The sequence below is a fragment of the Ochotona curzoniae genome, unplaced genomic scaffold (assembly GCF_017591425.1).
Source record: "Ochotona curzoniae isolate NIBS_2020 unplaced genomic scaffold, NIBS_Ocur_1.0 contig_1014, whole genome shotgun sequence".
NCBI classification, from domain to species: domain Eukaryota; kingdom Metazoa; phylum Chordata; class Mammalia; order Lagomorpha; family Ochotonidae; genus Ochotona; species Ochotona curzoniae.
The window spans coordinates 5,172,051-5,192,811 of NW_024464920.1; the positions used below are offsets into that span (position 1 = coordinate 5,172,051).

At 46.6% G+C, this 20,761-nt stretch overlaps 1 protein-coding gene across 5 annotated transcripts in view; it reads right to left on the minus strand.

Annotated features, from left to right (window-relative positions):
* Nucleotides 1-3,740: 3,740 nt before the first annotated feature.
* Nucleotides 3,741-20,761, minus strand: part of CBX5 (chromobox 5) — a 40,191-nt gene continuing 23,170 nt past the window's right edge. For 4 of the 5 annotated variants that reach the window (XM_040979891.1, XM_040979905.1, XM_040979897.1 and 1 more), the window contains 3 exons: nucleotides 18,944-19,130; nucleotides 14,392-14,492; nucleotides 3,741-10,979 (listed from right to left, as the gene is read on the minus strand). In XM_040979891.1, coding sequence (XP_040835825.1) covers nucleotides 10,829-10,979; nucleotides 14,392-14,492; nucleotides 18,944-19,130 — 439 coding nt within the window. In that variant the 3' untranslated portion in view covers nucleotides 3,741-10,828. The remainder of the gene's footprint in view (nucleotides 10,980-14,391; nucleotides 14,493-18,943; nucleotides 19,131-20,761) is intronic. The other variant, XM_040979913.1, reaches the window with a different exon arrangement.

Below are 20,761 nucleotides of genomic sequence, written 5' to 3' on the forward strand. Positions count from 1 at the left end.
CTTTGGATTGGCTCAGCTCCGGCCATTGGGGCCGCTTGGGGGAAAGTCTTCCTCCGTTTCTCCTCCTCTTTGTATATCTGCCTTAAAAAGAAATATCCCCAAAAGACAAAATAAAAATTTTAATGTCCCTGCTTTCAAATCATTGTTGAGATTGGGAGGGCTGGCTTGGAAAGACACTCCAAGGACAGGGGCAAGAACCTGGCCACATCCCTTGGCCCTGCGCTCCAGTGGGAAAGAGGAGAAACATTCTAGTTTTCTTTCCTTCTCCATCCCTTCCCTAAACTCCCCTTATCAGCTTTCTGTTCACAGAAACATGAAAAATGATAGGTCTGGCACGATAGCTCAAATCCTCCCATTGCAAGCGTCATGATCGCATATGAGCACTGGTTTGTGTCAAGGCAGCTCCACTTCCCATCCAGTACCTGCTTGTGGCCTGGGAAAGCAGTCGAGGATGGTCCAAAACCTTGGGCCCCTGAACCCTCGTGGGAGACCCAGAAGCTCTTGGCTTCAGATTGGCTCAGCTCTGGCTGTTGCAGCCACTTTGGGGAGTGAACCAGTGGATGGAACATTTTTCTCTCTGTATCGCCTTATCTCTGTAAATTTGCCTTTCCCACAAAAACAGATTTTTTTTTTAATTAAAAGAAAATAACAATAAAACACAGAGAGAGGAGAAAAAAAATAGGAACCAATGACGACGATTAAAAACCACACACACTTGGGAAGGATAATGAAGAAGGAAGATAGCAGGTGAGGCCAGAGCACTGGAGGGACAGTATAGGGAACACACACCCCAGAAGCCCGCCTAGGAGGAGGGGAGACAGGGTGCCCCAGCCTGCTCGCCCCAAAACACAATTATGGCAGCTCCACTTTCTTGGCTCCATATTTAGACTTGACAGGAGTAGGAGCCAGAGCAAGAGAGGATGTGATAGGGGACAAAGGAGCCGCCAGGACCGGGACACTAGTAAGAGCGGGGCTGTCCTGCCTTCCTGGCTCCCGAGGCACCAAAGGACGAAGGACGGGAGCTGGAATAAGGGGGGGACAGGCTGTAGGGGAGTGCTGTGTGGCACTGGATGCGTTCCAAGAGGCATGGGTGCTGCTTGCCTTGTCCCCCACCCCCGGCTCTTCATGCTGTAAGCCCCAGTAGCAGCAGTTGGCGATGCCTGGGCCTCCTCCCTCCAAGATGGAGGCAACAGCAGGAGGAAAGCAAAAGGGAAGGAAAGAGTGCAGTAATCACTGCAAACCTTTTCATGTAAATTTATCAGCAAACTCAATTCTCCATGTCCCCTCTTATCTTCCCCGACTCACAACCAAACCAGGCTTTGCTGAGGGGAGCCTGGGGGCGCTGTGGGCCCACATGCCCTCTCTTGGTCCGGGAGGAGGCTTCTTTGCATTGGAAGCAGTACCAGATGCACCTGCTTCCAGAGGTGGTGCGGGGTAGAAAGAGCTCATAAAGAGACTCAGATTGCTCCAAGAAAGATAATCATTCGATGGGGGCTGAAATTAAATGTCCAAACTGAGGTTGCTTATGGCATCATTTCAAGGAGGATGGAGAGAACAAGGGGTGGAGAGAGCAGAAATGGGGAGAGAAGAAAAATGCATGCTCCGGAGTACACAAAGGTGAGAAACCATAAACAATACAGCTGTACAAATAAGGAAAGAAGCCGAGAGGCAGGCAGCACCTGGAAAGCAAGATGTCACAGCTGCAGAGGGGCTCGGAGGCAGGAGAGCAGGGAGGAGGCGCAAAGGGCTTGGGGCCTTGGAGCCCAGGACTCTGGGCTGTGACTTGACGCTGGTGAGCTGAGCTCACGCATTCTCCCACACTGGATGTCTGCCTCCCCAAAGGCCCCGCTGCGCCTTCCTGGGACACATCCACATCCACCCTACCAAGGAAAAGCCTGTTAGCTGCCCAGGGCCATTTAGTGCTGGGCACTCCAGGAGCCAACAGAGCCCACACCTACAAGATAAACCTCCATTTCCCCAGAGCTGCCAGGGCAGCAGTCTTCCCACGGAGACCAAAGGAGGCAGGAAAAAAAAAAAACCCTGGGGTTCTGGACGCTCCAGCAGGTCCATGGGGTGAGAGGCCTGTGAGGAGTGATTAAGCTGGAATGAGCTCACCTGAGTGAGTGCCAAAGTGGATGCAGCCCTCGCCAGAGGGCAACAGAAACCAAGGCACAGTGGTTCAGGTGCATGAGCATAGGTGTGAAGCCCCCTGCCCCCCAGGATGAGAGTGCTTGCTGCAGGGACAAGGTGGCACATTAGGGGGCGGGAGCTAGAAAGAGATGGAGAGTGCAAGGGGCGCACAGTCCCAGGCTTCGGAGGCAGTTAATAACGTCCAGAAGGGTCTGGCTCTGAAGTGGACCAAATGGCCCTCCTGTCCCATGTTTATGGGGTCATGGACCATTAAGCCAGCCAACCTACAGATGTCTTCATAAGACTTTACGAGATTAGACTGAGGAGACCCCATAATTCAGCAGCAGGAAAGGAAAACAAGAGGGAGAATTGCAGAGCAAGATGGCACAAAGCAGGACTGAGCCTCGGCCCTGGCAGCGTCACGCCTGGCTTTGGGGGCTCTCCCTCGGCCTTGCTGCCCATCTCCATCACTCAGCTCTGCACTGGCTTGTGCCAGCTGAGATTCACTGTCCCTCCCATCATCCCCCTCCCCCACGTGTCCCTGACTCACACGCCTTCAGAACTCCACAAGACAGTTACTTTGTTATTTGTGGAACAAATCAGAAACTGTAAAATTCACATAAATTGGGATTCTTCAAACCTGATTTCGCCTGCTTGGCGTGGCGTCTCATACATTCTAATAACCATAGGGAGCACGGGGCTGCAGCAGGCTAACACGTGTTTTCTGAGCCGTCAGGAGCTCGGAAAGGCAGGCAGAGCAGGAAGGCCAACAGAACGGACACCTTTTTAGTTCCTCCTGCTTGCGCCACCTTGTGGATATTCGTGGAAAGCCAGAAAGCAACAACTAAAACCCCTCGTAAAAATCAATCCGCTTTCCGAGAAACTGGGATGTGCGACTACTGCTACAACCCTAGGACTTAAATTCCAGGAGTGTTAAGACCCAGACCTTCAAACCACCACTCAGGATGCGTATTTGAAAAGCAACCATTTATTAGAACCAATACAAGAGTATGAAAAGAGGGAAGAGGAGGGTGGGAGAAGGGGAGAATGAGGTCTGCTCATCAGAAGTCAGTTCTGGAAACACATAAATGCCTACTTTTAAACATTTACATTTAAAAGGTGAACATATACATAGATCACTTATTCTTTAAAGAGAAAACAAAAGCAGATTGGTTTGGCTGAAATAAAAGCAATAAACACAACTGCAAACCACCCCACTCCCCTAAACTCAGTCCCTCGTTTCCCATTTCCATTCAGACACCTGGTGGGAGGGAGACCCTGTTACTCGGGGTGGCACAGAGCATGGGGGCGGCCCGGGGCCAGTCGGTGGGTTGAGTCACTTCTGGCCACCTGGCAGACATCAGACTGTGCTCCCTCTGACCTCCAGGGCTCCATGGAACCACCTGGAACTGCCAAGTGCCAGGCTGACTCAGTTGGGAAGTCCACAAAACAGAAATGCAGGGACGGCCAGGGCCGGGACTTTGTGCTTCTACATGGGTTACAAATCCAGGGCCGAGGAGGAGGACAGGAGAGGAGCCCTGTGGGAAGAGGAGGTGGCTGTGTCCCTCAAATGTGATGGAAAGAAGGTGGTTCCGGGGCTCACACTGGGGACAAATAGAAACACTGTCCAAAGTTTCCTTAAACAGGGGTGGTGAAGGAGAGTCAAAGGTCAGGCATGGACTGTGGGCACTTAAGAGATGACAGATGCTGAGCTCAGTGTACTAGAGGAAGGCTTGAAGATCAATGTCCAATTCTGAGTGTTAAATGTATCATTTTAAAAAAGGACTGCAATGTTGCCTCTTTCATGGCAAAGGATGAGGTGGTTTCATCTACTGGGCCAGCTGGTTTCCATGAGGCAGCGAGGCTTGTGTGCAAACACCACAAGCGGGCATGGCGACACGGCTGTTGTGTGGGACCAGTGCAGGCAGTGACAAGCAATGATGGCAACCTTTGCTCCTGAAGGCCATCTGGGCTAGGTGGAGCCCAAGTTCGGAACCTGCAGAGAGAGGAGCAGAGCACCCCTGCCCCCGCCCCAGTCCCAATCCAACGCTCGCAGGTCCAAAACAGCTTCTTTGTGAATGCAAGACATAGAAAATACTCAGTGCCTTCCCCCGAAACCTCCTTAGCATGTCTGAACTGTGCAGATGCCAACATTCCTGAAACACTTTCAAACATCTTGAACTAGCAGCAACTTTGATGCGGGGTGGAGGGCAGAGAGCTCGTGGAGGCCGCCGGGCACTTCCAACCTTGCTGAGGATGGAGAGCTCAAGGCTTTGGCCTCGGCGGCTCAGCTCAGGGCATCCTGGACAGAGGACCCGCGAGTATACTACCACTTCTGGTTTACAATGCCTCACAACACCCCTGTGAGGTAGGTCTGTATTATTACCCCCATTTGACAGATGGGGAACTGAGGCATTGAAAGGAGTGACTTGCCCAAGGTCAGCCATTAGGATCAGTTGAGGAGGTTGGCACACAATGGTCCAGTCAGCATCCACTGCATTTCCCGTTCCGGGTCCTGGAGCATCTCACTTCCCAGAGTGCACTTGCAAGCAAAAGGAAGCCAGTAAGACAGACCTCATTCATTCAGCAGACTGCAGAAAGTCAATGACATGCATAAGGATTAACTGAGGGCCTAGGGCTTGCTAGTGTCATAGCAGGAACCTTGGGGAGACAGACTGCTTCTCAAAGTCAGGTGGTGATGGATGTTTTAGAAACAAAATCTTCAACATTAAGAGCATGAAGGCTTTTATATGGGGGGTGGGGGGAGGAAAGACATTAACTTCATCCTCAGAGCTAAAGGACTGCAAGACACTGATTTCTCAAAGTCTTACATTGTGTGACTAACTCCAGTTTGCCAAACCCGGAAAGCAGCAACAACACACCAAGGCAGGAGAGCTGGGTCCACTTCTGCAGCAGAGCTGACAGTGCAGGCCCCAAGACCTGCCCAGCACTCCCTGCCCTCCATCTGCTTCAGCGCCCAGTTCAAAATTAAAGAAACTGGTGAGCCCCACTTAGCCCTTCAGGCAGAGCGGATGAAGTGTTCCTCTGGAACCCATTACAGACACTGAGAATTTGAGTCTTTCCTGCCAAAAGTAGAACCTGTTTTTAAACACAAGAAGGGTAAAAATAAAGAAAACAAAACCTGATTTACTCTGGGATTCTGTCCCTTTTACTCGGACCAGGGACACAGAGTGGGGCAAAGTGGGGAGCAGGGGGAAGACCAATGGCTGATTCTGGTCTATAATCCAAACTTCAAGCCACTAGAATCTGGGCCACAATGACTGGAGCCAAAGAGCTGTCACAGTTACACGTGTCCTTTTCAGGCATCCACGGAGAATTTCCAAGCAGACAGCCCTTCCATCTCTCTCCCTCCTGGGGAATGACCAATCACCCCCTGCAGCGTCACACTCACTGGGCACACTCTGAGTGGCAGCAGTCATTCCAAGACCTAAATAGTAACTTTTTCTCACTGACTGCTCCTCATACTAGGCCAAGTCTTGGGGATGGTCAAGTTCAAGACTGATACTTCAGCAATGGGAGTTCAGGTTCAGGCTATGTTAGGAATTCTAAAAGAAAAATAATTCCTTAAAAAATGTAGCAAACTGGCCACTCAGGCTCAGAGCCAAGTGCTAAGGGTCACACCTGCCAATGCCAGGAGACATCACAAAAAAACAGAATGACAGGATAAAAAGTTCACTGCATTCCATTTGGCCTAATTTCCTGATAATAGTTTCCTATTAGATTTTCCGATTAATACTGATGGCGCTTACCTAGGCTGTGATAATTAGGTTTTGATCTATTGTGACATTAACGATCACAATCGGTTGACTTTGAAATTGTCTTAATTAATGGCTCTTTCCTTGTCAGTTTTTGCCTCCAGTGCAGGGTCCTTCCCCTCCCCTACCATCTTGTTTTAACTCCTTCTCGTACTGACCTCGGAGACAAAGAGCATTGGACGGTCACTTTCATCCCACAAAGAAAGATTTCCTTCAACTACTTTAAGCCCTTTTTTCCTGACAGAGGAGCAATATGAGATGATGTTAAGCGAAATGAGGACTCAGATGAAAAGGCGAGAAAATGAGCTAGCAGTGAATAGCAACAATTCCACCTTAGCAAATGCAAGTCAAACATACTGCCAAGGCAGCAACAAGCTGAAGTGACTGAAAAGACAAGATGAGGTAGATTAAAATTCAAGGAATTTAGCGCAAGCAGAAAGAAACTAGAATTGCTTTTTATGACGTTATCCAAAGAACTCTGTGCTTTAGCAACTTTCCAGAACAGGTACTCTGAATACTCTCAATCATTCAGGTGGCGTTCCACTACCCTGTGCTGTAGGTCACCAGGGTGGCAGCTGGAGACCTTCCCGCCACCTGAGGCTTCTCCCCAGACTGGCAGACCTCCAGGGGAGTACACACCCTTCTGGGGGGCAGTTCTCAACTAACCATACCAAATCCCTGCTCAGAAACTACACTGTTGCTACACTAGCCACGGAGGATGCTCAGGCAGCAGCACACATGCCCCGACCTTCTTTTCTGGCTGTTCGCTGGTCATGGCAAGGTGCATCCCTGACTCAGGCTTAGCCTCATCTGCATTGCTCCCAAAGGAAAGACAAACTCAAAAGGTGTGAGCAATTCTGATACAATGTCTGGTATCACAACTGTTATCTTCAACTGTTCACCACTGTTTTCCACAGGCCACGAAACCACTAAGCACTTAGGCAGAGTATACACCAGTGATCAAACTTAGGGCTTTTAATCCCCTCTCATCTATTGTCTGTCTTTCCCAGTAGCAACAGCATTTTTTCAATCCTCAGTCATACTTTTTTTTTTCTGGAATCAAACAAGCTTTGCTGTGTTTGTAGCCGTCTCGGTTCCACCCGTGGACCTATGGTCTTTTTCACAAAGGAACCAATTCATGTCCCTCAGGGGCCAGAAACCACATAAACACCAGCCAGAGGTGCCCCCCAAATGAGGCCCTTGTACCCACAGGCAGCATTTTCCACACCAATCATTCAGTTGGTCAGTTCACCCCACATTAGCCGAGTAATACCAATGTAGATATGTGTGAATGGGGCTGGAGTTTGAGTCTCTGCAAAGTGGGTAGAAAGGGAACCCAATTCAGACCATCTACTTTTACAGTTCTTATTTTTGCAAATAACTTTAGAAAAAAATAAAAGCAATTTTTATGATCAGTGAGAAGTCCACACAAAAATGAAGTCTATTGACTCCAGACCCTCCCTCTGCCCTGCCACAGGCACACTTGCTGGGTCTGCTTATGAACGTATAGACCTCAAGACCAATTTTTACGCTAAAAATCTAAGTCAAAAGCATGGAGAGTGTCACAGAGCTCAAACAAGCTTTCCCTTTGACCTGATTTGTAAGTTTTCTCATTTCAAATCTAACTGGGCACTCGTATCATTGCAAAATGCTATCAGAAACCTTCCAAATTTTGAACCCTGAGGGCACAGACAGCTGTTCCCAGGGTGGAGCAGAGAACTTAGAGCGCTCATCATCTCTGAAGTGAGTTAGACTCATCAGAGATCCAGTCAAACCTTAAGACTCCCAAACCTTCCTGTCACTTGATCTGAGTAAGAAAAATGGTCTGCACGGTGGCTAGATGAATGCAGGCGCCACCCTTGATCAACAGACAGCAGTGTGCAGGCACGGCTGGGGGACAGCCAAGGCCACCCAAGACTGCCGAGTGTCAGGAGCAGGACAAGCCCGAATGCTCCTTGGAGCTGCCAGAACCTGGACTGCAGCTTGACAAAGGAAACAACATGGGTGTCCCCAGCTTCAGCATGGGCGCTGTTGTGCCAGCCGACTTTCCCAACAGCTAAACTCCATACAGGCCATGTGTTCAGCCCAGGGATTGGAAAGATTAGAAAAGCTAAGCTGTCCCTGGTCCACTCCCCCCGGAACCAGATCACTAATGCTGAGCTCTGGGAACAAAGAGGACTAGCTAACCACACAGAAAATACCTCTGAGGGACCGTAGGCATTGAAAGAGGGGCTCCATCAATGGCTACCGTCTGGAAGGGAAACTGTTCTTGGAAACAGCTTTCAGCTTGAGGCTGCTGCTTTTCAGGGGTAAGGACTGCTCCCCAACACTAACAGAGCGTTAGGCAGACATCTGGGTTCCTGGGGTGCTGAAGGCTGAATTTAGCATTAGCTTCTGGCTCCCTACATCCCTGCAGCATCAGCTGGGCGTAGGCGGGAGACAACAAGCGTTGTTTTGGTGGCACATCATTTAATACACCGAGGGCAGAAAAAGGGAATGAGAGTAGTGAAGGGGCTGGGGTGACCTTGGTAAACATAACCAGACTGTGACGAATATCTTAGGCAGCACCTATAGCCACAGAAACCCTGTGTCCCAGGCATCTCAGGACCAACCTCTGCACAACACACTGTCACGTCCTCTGACTACGTGTTACGATTTCTGGTTTGAAAACACTTCTCTGCAGCTTTTATGCCCACTGTTGACTTGGGAAGGCTATCATTTCCTCCAGCTGCAAATGAAGAACGCCAGACACAGGAGCTCCAGCCTGTCTTTGTCCTGGTCCTGCCTACCCTAATTGCTGTCCTGGGTTACTCCTGCGACAAGCCCATTTTCTGACGACCCTTCCTTACTTCCAGATGCCCATCAGGTTAAGTACTGACAACTGTCCATTACCCACCACTTGACCTAGGCCTTTAATTCCTTCAGAGAGCCAAGAAGTATGGAGACAACAACTCCCACCCTCCTGCAGTCTGCGTTACGAGTGCTCGCCCACTCATGTTATCATGCAGGAGGATTTTCTCAGCCGGCTTCAACCAAGAGCTGCATTGTTCCAGGCTGTCACGTCACTGCAGCAACAGCTGTTTCCTCAACTGTGCAGTCTAATTTTTGACATAATTTATACAAGCACACAGAATTCAATCAGCAGCTGAGCAGGGAAGCAGTGTTAACAAATGCTATGAATGGGGATATGATTTGCATATTATTTGGCTCATCTGTAGACTGAAGCAATCCATGCATTCCCCTCATTATGAATAATCTAGAAATGGCTGAATGCTCCTGGCCAGACAGCTATATGTTTAAAAAAAAAAAAAAAGCAACAACAAAAACAGCCTCAGTGGCTGCTGAACTCTAGAATTAAGGCTATTTCAAGCATTTATTCTTATTTCCTCAGCTTTGGGGCTGGGACAAAGATGCACAAAACCCTGCTACTTCCTTACTTTTAGCCCTGACTCTCCAGCCTCCCTTGACTACACAAAAGAAAGTAAGGGGAGAAGGAGGGTAATTCTTGGGGTACAAATGCAGAATATGATCAGGGAAAAAACCCAAAAACAAAAAAAACAACAACACCCTCTCAACATAAGAACAAAGCAAGCAAAGGGAAAAACAACAACAAAATACAAGGGAAAAATTGTGCTGAATAGGAAGAGAAGATTGTGTCAACACACTAGTGCTGCGGGGGGGTTAGGGGGAGCTGTTGTTTTCTGAGGTGACAAGTATTCCATGGCAAACACACTCTAAAAACTGGGGAAAGTGGGAGCAGGAACAGTTAACACTTTGGGGGATCTTGGTGGCAGTCTAGGAGTCAAGAAAGCAGGATCTTGCTAACCATGACGAACACTGCAAGCTGACACTGGCCAGTGGGTTCCCCTCCAAGAATTCTCCATGGAAAACAGCGGCATGGAGTGGGAGGGAGGGGAGCTTGGGTCCGCTGTGAAGCGACTCAGGTTGAAGCCTCTTTGGTAACAGGAATGCTTTGGGAGGCCACAGAAGTTGGCAGGGTTGGAGGGTGCCTAGCACCTTGGCACAAGCAAGCACCAGGCAATCATTCACACCTACATAAATACATCACCTAAATAGGAGGGATGGAAGGAAAGCACACAAACATACAAACATGGTTAAGAAGACAATCTCATCCGCCTCCCACGCCCTCATCCTCTTGGGCTACACAGCTAACAGCCTGCACAGTGAACAACCTGGCCATTTTAAGACACCACCTTGCAGAAGAATTAGGGATTGCTGAAGAACAGGGCTGAAGGTCTCAAGACTAAAAGGAGTGCCTTCACAAACTTTCAACACAAAACATCAAGTTCTCCCAGGGCTGGAGTTGTTCTCAGGAAGGGGGAGGACGAACAGAGGCTGGCCCTCGAGGCCACAGTAAAGAACCCTGTATTCCCCTGGGTGGAGCTAAACTAGGCTGCGAAACCCCCACAGGTGGCAGCTGCACAGGCGTTTTGAAAGATGGGTAACATCCTTTCCATCCCAACGCGTCAGAACAAAGGCCAGCTGGTCATCTGTATGTTCTAAGAACCAAAGCAGGACACCAAGATGAACCATCAGCACCACGAAAATCCCCCAATCTACAAAGTGACCAACCCTGGAAAGATTAGGACTCTAAGGTGACTGGAAAGGTAAAACTTATCTTGAGGTCACAGGGGAGCAGGAGGAAGAAATCAGGGCAAAGGAAACAAACGGAGGGAGTTACAGTATGCAAATGCCTGGTCTTCACAGAGACACACTCAGCATGACTCAGACCATCAGTTATGCTACAAGAGAACCAATACCAACATTTCCCCTGTGGAGCACAGTGATAAGCACATTGTTTATGGATGTGTTTAGGAGAGACAGGGGCGGGCAGAGGAAGAGGAGGCAGGGAGGTGAATGTATTATGTACAAAGAGAAATGACAGAGACCACCCCCGTCCTTTAGCTCTTTGCTGTTTCTTTCTCTTTGTTTTCCGCATCCTCAGGATACGCATGCCACGTCAGTCTCTCTTCATAAAATGCTATCACAATTTGTGGACATTTCACATTAGCTTCTTTTGCAAGGACCAGGTCAGCTTCATCTGTGTCTTTCCTGAAGAGAAAGAATAGGAGACTTAGAAAGGAGGGAACCTGTCTAAACACACGTTAATTTATCATATAGATTCATACTGATTTCAAGGTGAAAAGGGCCATACCAGTTCAATATTTTCTAGAAGAAATTGAAACAAACAAATTTTGAGTGTAATTATTATATTAGATACAGAATCTGTAGCTAGACTGTAGATGCAAAGTTTGGAAGCTTGAGTTAAAAAGGCTGAATAATAGAGGCTTGGCAATTGTCTCCCTTTGCAAGCGCTGGAATCTGATATGGGCACCAGTTTGTTCTGGCTGCTCCATTTCCCATATAGCTCCCTGCTTATGGCCTGAAGAGCAGTGGACGGCCTTAAGCCTTGGGACTCTGCACCTGCATGGGAGACCCGGAAGAACTCCTGGCTCCTGATGGGCTCACCTCCAGCCATTTCAGTCACCTGGAGAGTGAACCATTGCACAGAGGATCTTCCACTCTGTCTCTCCTCCTCTCTGTATATCCGTCTTTCCAATAAAAATAAATAGTTCTTCAAAATACAAAAAGGCTGAGTAACAAATTATACTAATTTTGCTTCTATAATTTTTGTGTGAGGGCATGTGAATAAAACAACCAAACCTAACTTAATTCTGTATAAGTTCATCAGTCCAGTTCTGGATCATCCCAGTGAAGGAGTCTAACCCTTTCTGGTCCTTTAAACACTTATTACCATTTTGGTAAAAATTGTGGATTGGTACAGTAAAAAAAAACGAAATTTGGTTGTGCAGCTGACACTGTTGCACTGTTGCCAGCAACACTGGCATCCTCTATCAGCGGGTCACTTTAGCTCCTGGTTGCGCTGCTTCTAATCCATCTCCCTACTAGTCACCAAAATTCACTTATTTATTATTATTATTTTTTAAAGATTTATTATTTTTTTTTATTGGAAAGGCGGATATACAGAGAGGAAAGACAGAGAGGAAGATCTTCCATCCGATGATTCACTCCCCGTCTGATGATTCGCTCCCCAAGGGAGCGCAAGAGCCCATGCTATGCCGATCCAAAGCCAGGAGACTCTTCCGGGTCTCCCACGCGGGTGCAGGGTCCCAAGGCTTTGGGCCGTCCTCTGCTGCCTTCCCGGGCCACAGGCAGGGAGCTGGAAGGGAAGTGGGGCTGCCAGGATAGAACCGGCACCCATATGGGATCCCGGGCATGCAAGGTGAGGACCTTAACCACTTGCGCCACTGCGCTGGGCCCAATTCACTTATTTTTATTGCAAAGGCAGATATACAGAGAAAAGGACAGACAGAGAGGAAGACCTTTCCTCTGCTGGTTCACTGCCCAAGCAGCCACAATGGCTGGAGCTGAGCCAGGAGCCAGGAGCGTCTTCCAGGTCTCCCATGCGGGTACAGTGTCCCAAGGCTTTGGGCCATACTCCGCTGCTTTCCCTGGCCACAGGCAGGGAGCTGGATGGGTAGTAGAGCAGCCAGGATTAGAACCAGTGCCCAGTTGGGATCCCGGCGAGTACAAGGCAAGGACTTCAGCCATTAGGCTACCGCACAGGATCCTAATCATGCCCTCTTTTCCAAAGCAGCAGAAGATGGCCCAACTGATTCAGCCCTGACATGGATGTGGGAGACCAACATGGAGTCCAGCTCCCTGCCTTTGCACTGGCCCAGTCCTGGCTGTTGCAGTCATTTGAAAAAGGAACCAGTGAAGCCCAGCGGCATGGCCTAGCAGCTAAAGTCCTTGCCTTGAATGCGCTGGGATCCCATGTGGGCACTGGTTCTAATCTCGGCAGCTCCACTTTTCAAAGCCTTGGGACCCTGCACCCACGTGGGAGACCTGGAAGAAGTTCCTGGATCCTGGCTTTGGATTGGCACAGCACCGGCCGTTGTACTCACTTGGGGAGTGAATCATCAGACAGAAGATCTTCCTCTCTATCTCTCCTCATCTCTGTATATCTGACTTTCCAATAAATAAATAAATAAATAAATAAATCTTAAAAGAAAAAAAAAAAAGGAACCAGTGGATGAAAGATCTCTTTCTCCCCTACTCTCTATTTCTTCCATCACTCTGTCTTTCAAATAAATAAATCTTAAAACAAAAACAAAAACCCAAAGGTTTTGGCTATAACATCCAATTTTCTAACCTCTTTTATCAAGTGATCCCCCCCCCTCCATCTTAGTTCCTTGACTATGATCCTGTCAATTGAGAAAAGTTCTAATTAAAATTTTGCTGCGATAATTTTCGGTCACTCCCAGAGTTTATTTGTTATGGATGGGGAAAAGGAAAACATGTACCTATATATATGTGTGTGTATATCTATCTATCGATAGATAGATAGAGAGAGAAAGAGAGCATGAACGAGTGAGCTAGGGACTTAAATTTGGATTATAGTGGAGAGAGAAAGTTAAGTGTACATAAATACTAAGTAATACATATGGCTAAGCAGGAAAAAACCCAGTCCATATAGCACCTTACTTTTGACAGAACACAGCAACTACATCTGCAGGCCCCTGGGTAAAGGACCACTAGTATTCTTTATTCCCCCCAGTAGTACTCTTAACATAAAATATTAAACCTCTGATGATACAATGTATAGGGTCATCAGATTCCTTAGTGGCACTGCAGCCTCCACACACAAGCCCAGGACTGTCATAAACTGAGAGACAGTCAGTCCCACACCATCAATCTTCTTGCCTTTACAAAACAAGCTAAGGAACTGGCTCCGTGGCATAGCATTCTAAACTTCTTTTTATAGCATGGACACTCATATGAGCACCAGTTGGAGTCCCAGCTGCTCCAATTCCAGCTTCCTGCCCTGCTAATGTGCTTATGAAAGCAGGAGAGGATGGCTCAAGTATTTGGACCTCTGCACCCATGTAAGAGACCTGGAAAAGGCTCCTGGCTCTTGGCTTCCAACTGGCTCGGCTATCTGGGGAATGAACCAGTAGATGGAAGATCTCTGTCTCTCCTCTCTGCAACTCTGCCTCTCAAATGAAAAGAAACAAAACAAGAGGAAAACATTTTATTTTCCTCTACAAGTCACTCTTTCAACATGATGAAGTCACTTGTCCTTTGGCCAGTACTGGCCTGATGCTCTTTGCTGACAAGTCTTTTCCCTGTCAGACTTCATTCAGTGGCCTTGGCTTCTTACCTCACACCACTTTCTAAAATGTGGGCTGCTGTAATAATATAACCGGCCGAATGCCCTGGTGTAAATATGTCTTAAGTCTGTTCTAAATCCTAACACCCATTTTATGCCCACAGCTCATACTAATTAAAGAACCCCAACAATGACCTGCCTTTCCAATAAAAATAAATCATTACAAAAATATATTAGCTTGGAAAATTTCAGTCCAGCCACCCTATCGTCCATGCAAATTGAAGTCACGGGCAAAATAACCACAACTACGAAGTGAGGCCCATCTCTCACCATTTCATTAGGAACATTAAATCGCCACAGGAATCTGTTGCTCCAATGATCTTTTCTGGTTCCAGTCCTCTCTCAAAGCCCCGAGCGATATCATTGCTCTGCTATAAATGGAAGATAAAGAAAAGTTAGAGCTTATAAACAGACCCTGTTTCTCAGGTTAACAAAAGCACAACCTAAGTTAAGTATCACTTGCTACCACTTCAGTCAGCAATTCAGAAACATTTTAGAATTTAAGAAACACAATTTCAGGTATGACGTCAAGAGATGCAACAATACCTGGTTATGTTTTCTATTTCATCAAAAGATTAGGATGAGTAACCTCCTAAACCCTAACACCCTGGGAGGTACTCTGCAATTCAAGTGGGAACTCTTCTAATCCTACTCATTCCTTCACACTGTCAAGCTGACTACATCGAAGCTATAGCACCAGAGATTAAAGCCAAGCCCAAGTTACCCTGAAAGCACCTCAGTTTTAGGAACTCCAACGGCCAATACATTTGAATGCATCCTCTCACAGTGAAATGCACACTTATGGAAGAGAAGGATGCAAGACCAATACTACAAGGTGGCAAATCTCAAAGATCTCAAACCCATACACTAGTTGAAGAGTGCCATCTACACTAATCCCCTGACACCCAGGCAAGGCGACAAGGCCGCATCCAGGTGTGGTGACACTGGTGGTGACACTTGCAGTGTTTGTACTGTAACAATGACAAGAAATTCTCATTCATCTTTGCATATGCTCTTGGCAGTTCAAATTTTGTAGTTGAAAGAGAAAATATTTGAGAAAATGTATACACAGAAACAAATACGGCTACTTTAGCAGATGGTCAGGTCCATGTGAAGACAGATACACACTGCGTCTGTTAGTAGTAGGGGGGTAACATAAATATTTGGATTTTTATTAAAAACATAAAATAACAGGTTAAGAAAAGGCACTGGTGACAGCAAAAAAGTAAAATGTTACATAGAATAGGTAATTTTTCTTTTTAGGACAAGTACTTAAAAAAAAAATATTATAAAAAGAGTATGCAAGTTTAGCAGTAATACCAAAAAGAGATTTTAAAGACTGCCCAAATGAACTGACTCTCCAGTGTCTGATTTTCATAATGAAATCTCTTTACCCTGATATTCATCTCACTTTTCTCTTGTGAGATACAAAGCATTCAGGTCCAGGTGGTCCCCAAAGATACCAGAACCCACAATAGGAAGGAAATTCCAAGCATGCATCAAGGGGGAGATACCAGCTTTTAAAAACATAGCTTCTTTTGGGGGTGCTTAAGGGGAAGAGGCTCCCAGATGTGCACACAGCTGCTCACAGCTGGAATGCTGGTGCATGGACGGGGTAGTAAATCATAGCTGGCGGCTGAAAACAGTTTGCCACATGGGGAGGGAAAGGAGGGCAGTGTGGAAGAAAAATGCTCAAGCCGCTGAGAAGGAGCTGAGGCGAGGAAAATGCTAAAATCATCACCCAGGCAGTAAACTTAAGTCAGGCATAATGCCGACTAACAAATTTCTCCTGCAGTGGTCTCAGAAACAATCCTCTCCCACACCTTCAAACATACCATCAGCTATCTTTCTAGCTGCCTACCTACTAGCCCCAGCACTGTCAACAATGCCATCAAACATCACCACGTGGTGGTGGGGGTTTTGAAGGCCAGCAGCTTCAGAACATGGCTTGGAAACAAGACTGCATTGGCCAGAGGCCCCAAGCCAGAACATTTGGGATGCTCCTTTTTAAGAGGACAAAAACACAAGCTGAGGAAACACATGTTGCTAGTCATCAACAGCTCCTTCAGAGTCTTATATTATCCTGTTTTTACTCTATTCACTTAGTTAGCAAATGAATCGAAAAGCCAGAATACAAAGGAATAATTAAAAAAGAGAGAGAAAAGGAAAAAAAAATCAAGTTCCAGCTCCTTTGGAGAATGCCTTGTGCAATCCTTTATCAGCACAATAAATCATAATCATGTACAGACCTCACAACAGAGCAGTTTAAAAACAAGCTGTAAAAAATGGAATTAATGAAACAAATAGGGAGGCAGACACAGAGAGTCCCCTTCCACTCACAGCCTCCAATCTCATCATTTCAATTACTCTTGAAAAGCTGGGCCCGGCACTGTGATCTAGTGGCTTAAGTCCTCGTCTTGAAAGCCAGGATCCCATATGGGCGCCAGTTGTAATCCTGGCAGCCCTGATTCCCATCCAGCTCCCTGCTTGTGGCCTGGGAAAGCAATCAAGGACGCCCCAAAGCTTTGGGACCCTGCACCCGCGTGGGAGACCCGGAAGAGGTTCCTGGTTCCCAGCTTCTGATTCGTGCAGCACCGGCCGTTGTGCTCACTTGTGGAGTGAATCATCGGATGGAAGATCTTCCTCTCTGTATATCTGACTTTGTAATATATTAAAAAAAAAAAAAAAAGATGCTGCTCTTCCATTTTCTCTCGTCTGGAATCCAGGAACTGTCTGCAGAGCCTTTATCAAACACCAATGCCTGGTTCCAACCCACAGAAATTTGAATGTAATTCATCTTGGGCAGTGAAGATTATTTTTCTAGCAACCCTCCTATCACTGCCAAAGAGGATCCTAACGTGCGGTGGGGAAGGATGGTGACATCTCATGTCCTGGGAAGATGGACACCCAAGTAGAACCAAGATAAACAGGGGTCCCTGTGGCAGGGATGCTATGCTAGAAGACTCAAATGTAGCCCTATGCTTTTATTTTTTCTAACTTGAATTGTATGATAGATCTCCACCACAAAAGGCTTTAAACTTGAAATGAAAGGAGTGAAAGCTGAGAGTGGTTCAGTGTGTGTTGGCCTGGCCATTCACACTTGGCAAAGAGATAAGAAAGAAAAAGAGATAGAATAGGCATCTGTTACAGCTGTTGAGTTATCTCCCTACCCCGCCCCCCAGACACCCACATCAGAGTACCTAGGTTCAAGAGTTGGTTCTACTCCTGATTCCAGCTCCCTGCTGATGTGTATTCTGCGAGCCAGTATCACGGCACAGTGGATTAGCTGCAGTGTGTGATGCTGATACCCCATATGGGTACCCACTCAAGTCCTGGCTGTTTCCCTAGCAATCGAACTCCTTGCTAACTCACCTGGGAATTACCAGGTCCCCACTGCCCTGCAGGTAAGAGGCCCAGACTGAGGCCTCACTCAGGCCTCGTCCCAGACACTGAGGGAATTCAGGGAATGAACTAGCAGATGGAGGATCTCTGTCATTCAAATAAACAAAACAAAACATGTTTTTAAAGCTTAAAGAAGGAGAGAAAAGAAGACAGTAACAATGCCTGTACTAGTTAGCTGAGAACTGAACAGAGAGCAAAGCAAGCAAATCAAATCTCACAAATATATCCTAATGTTAACAAAAATATCGTAGTAAAAGAAAAATAAGTTTTAAAAAATATTTAATATATTTCTTTGAAAGCCAAAGTGGGAGTGAGAGACAGAGTGAGGGGCAAGACAGAATCTTCCATCTGCTGGTTCATTCCCCAAATGGCCTCCACGGTCAGAGCTGGGACAGGCTGAAGGCCAGAGTCTGGAACTCCATCCAGGTTCTCCCACAAGGATGCAAGGGTGATAAGACTTCTGTCATCTTCTGCTGTTTTCCCTGGCTGTAGAAGGACATTGTGACCCTACAAGGTCAGCGAGCACAGGATTACAACTGATGGGATAACATTTGTATGAGAACTGGACGGATGCCATTTGTGTGACTGATTGGGTATCATCTGTATGAGAACAGCTGAGTGGACAGCATGTGAATGAAAACACTGGGTGGGATATACAAAATAAGAGTTCCAAATAAGAGTATAGAAACAATTGATGGGTTCCATAGATAAGCTCAATACCTCCTCCCTTGTCCTAAGTGACCCTGATGCCACTAATAAACTTCGGCTTTTGACCGTCAGTCAGAGTCCATACATGCTATTATTGGCTCCGTGCACCAAGTCCATCGCTGCAGGACAGCGACACCTGGTGAACTAGCAGCAGCTGGATTGGAAATGAAGGAGCCAGGACTTGAATGAGCACCCACACAGGATGCCAGCATCACTCTAATAGTTGGAGCCCCCAAATTCATTTCTATTCATATTATGTAGAAATAAAAGGATCAGGCGGGAATGTAAATGCTGCTGCTGAAATGTAGACTTTCAGATGATAAGCTGCATGTGTATTTCATCTCAATCAAGAAAGGGTTCAAAGTAAATGCCAACCTTGAAACAAAAGAAAAAGTGGCTCAAAAATCCACCAAAGACCCTCCTAAGATAACTAGACTTCTGTTTCAGGAGAAGGTGGAGAGCGGTTTAAGTTTTATAGAAATGATTTTCCCACATTAGTACTACTACTGAGTTGAAACAAACTGTATTTCTCACTCACCCAGGAGGGGGCACTGTGGCCAACCAACACCTCCTGAAAGCTCTTTTGTTCAACAATCTACCCTGTACAGGTTATATACATCAAGACAGATATGAGGCAGTTTTCTTTTTCTTTCTCTCTCCTTCCCTCTCTCTTGGAATGAAAGAATAGCTTAAGAAAAAAAACGAAGCTTACCTCTCTCTTTTTTTTTGATTTGATATCGTCAGCACTGTTCGAGAAACTGGATTTCCTCTTGTTGCTTTCTGACTTCTCCCTGGGTTTGTTGTTTTCACCCTCCTTCATCTTCTTATACTTTTTCATAAACTCAGAAATTAGCTCAGGGCAATCCAAGTTTTTCTCAGGTTCCCAAGTATTGTGCTCCCTGGGCAAGAAGGATGAACACAAAAGGAAAACAGGGTAAAAAAAAGTCAATGCCTTAGAAAAGGACATGTAAGGTGAGGAACAGAAACCCTGGGCTTTGAAGGAGAAACAAGCTTGATCCTAATTCCTGTAAGAGAAACGAAGAAATTATGTACACAATTGCTTACAGCAAGTATTTTAGTAATCAAAACCAGCAAACAATTCACCAGTTTATCAACTGGTGAAGGTTATACAAAATGTGGTGTAGCTATATAATGGAATACTATTTAGCAACAACAACAAAAACCCAAAATACAAAGAATATATGCCGCAACTTGCAAGACCTTAAAAATATTACACTAAGTGGAAAAAACCAGGCACAAAAAGACTATTAACGTATGAAAGGCCTAGGAAACACAAATATGGAGACAGAAAACATACTGGTGGCTGCCTTGGGGCTGGGAAAGGACTGCACATGCCTCAGGAGAACTGGCGGTAAGCGAGCATCCTGCAGAGCGTGCTGACTGCTGCACAGCCCTGAGATGCAAACCGTCAAGGAACTGCACAATTCCAAAGGACACATTTTAAGGTAGATGTATGTTATGCCCCAATAAAGCACTAAAAACCCCAACTCACAGGGTGATTTCAGATAATCGCCTGTGCGGCTACTGAAGAGAGAACAGCCTGATAAGTCAGGCACCCTCACTAGTCCCTGTCTTCAGTGTTACTCATATTTTGACAAAATGCCAGACAGTATTAGAGGATTGTAAATAGTTACTGAGAAGAAGGAAGGATGGTTTTCAATCACTGCAGTACAGGCAAAGCAGAAGACAACCAGGAAGGAGCATGTGGAGTGCATTAATCCAAGTGCTCTGGGCTCAAGTCTATAATCGGCTGGGAATCAAAACATACCTTTCTATCAACAAACAAAAATAAATTAAACCATTCTACCTAGCTAAATTTGATTAAAAGAGCGCTGCTATGAGAATAACTGGTTATCCTCCAAGTTCTACCTTATATTCTCGGCACAGATTTTTAAGAAGCCAGAACTAACCACATTAAGAACTTACAAGTCTGGCACGATGGCCCAGTGGTTCCCATATGGGCGCTGGTTCTAATCCCGGCAGCCCCACTTCCCATCCAGCTCCCTGCTTGTGGCCTGGGAAAGTAGTTGAGGACAGCCCAAAGCTTTGGGACCCTGCACCCGCATGGGAGACCCGGAAGAGGCTCCTGGCTTCGGATCGGCATAGCATTGGCCATTGCTCTCATTTGGGGAGTGAATCATCGGACAGAAGATCTTCCTCTCTGTATATCCGCCTTTCCAATAAAAATAAAATCTTAAAAAAAAAAAAGAACTTACGAGTAAAGCCAAAAAAGGTACCCACATTGGTAAAACCTGGACCAGACATCCCCTTTACCCTTAGCTGCTGCCACAAAGGTTCTTCTGGTTCCAGAGCAAAGATTTGTTTCCCTTAAGATATATATATAGGGCCCAGTAGCATGGCCTAGCAGCTAAAGTCCTCACCTCGAATGCGCTGGGATCCCACATGGGTGCCAGTTCTAATCCTGGCAGCTCTGCTTCCCATCCAGCTCCCTGCTTGTGGCCTGGGAAAGCAGTTGAGGATGGCCCAAAGCCTTGGGACCCTGCACCTG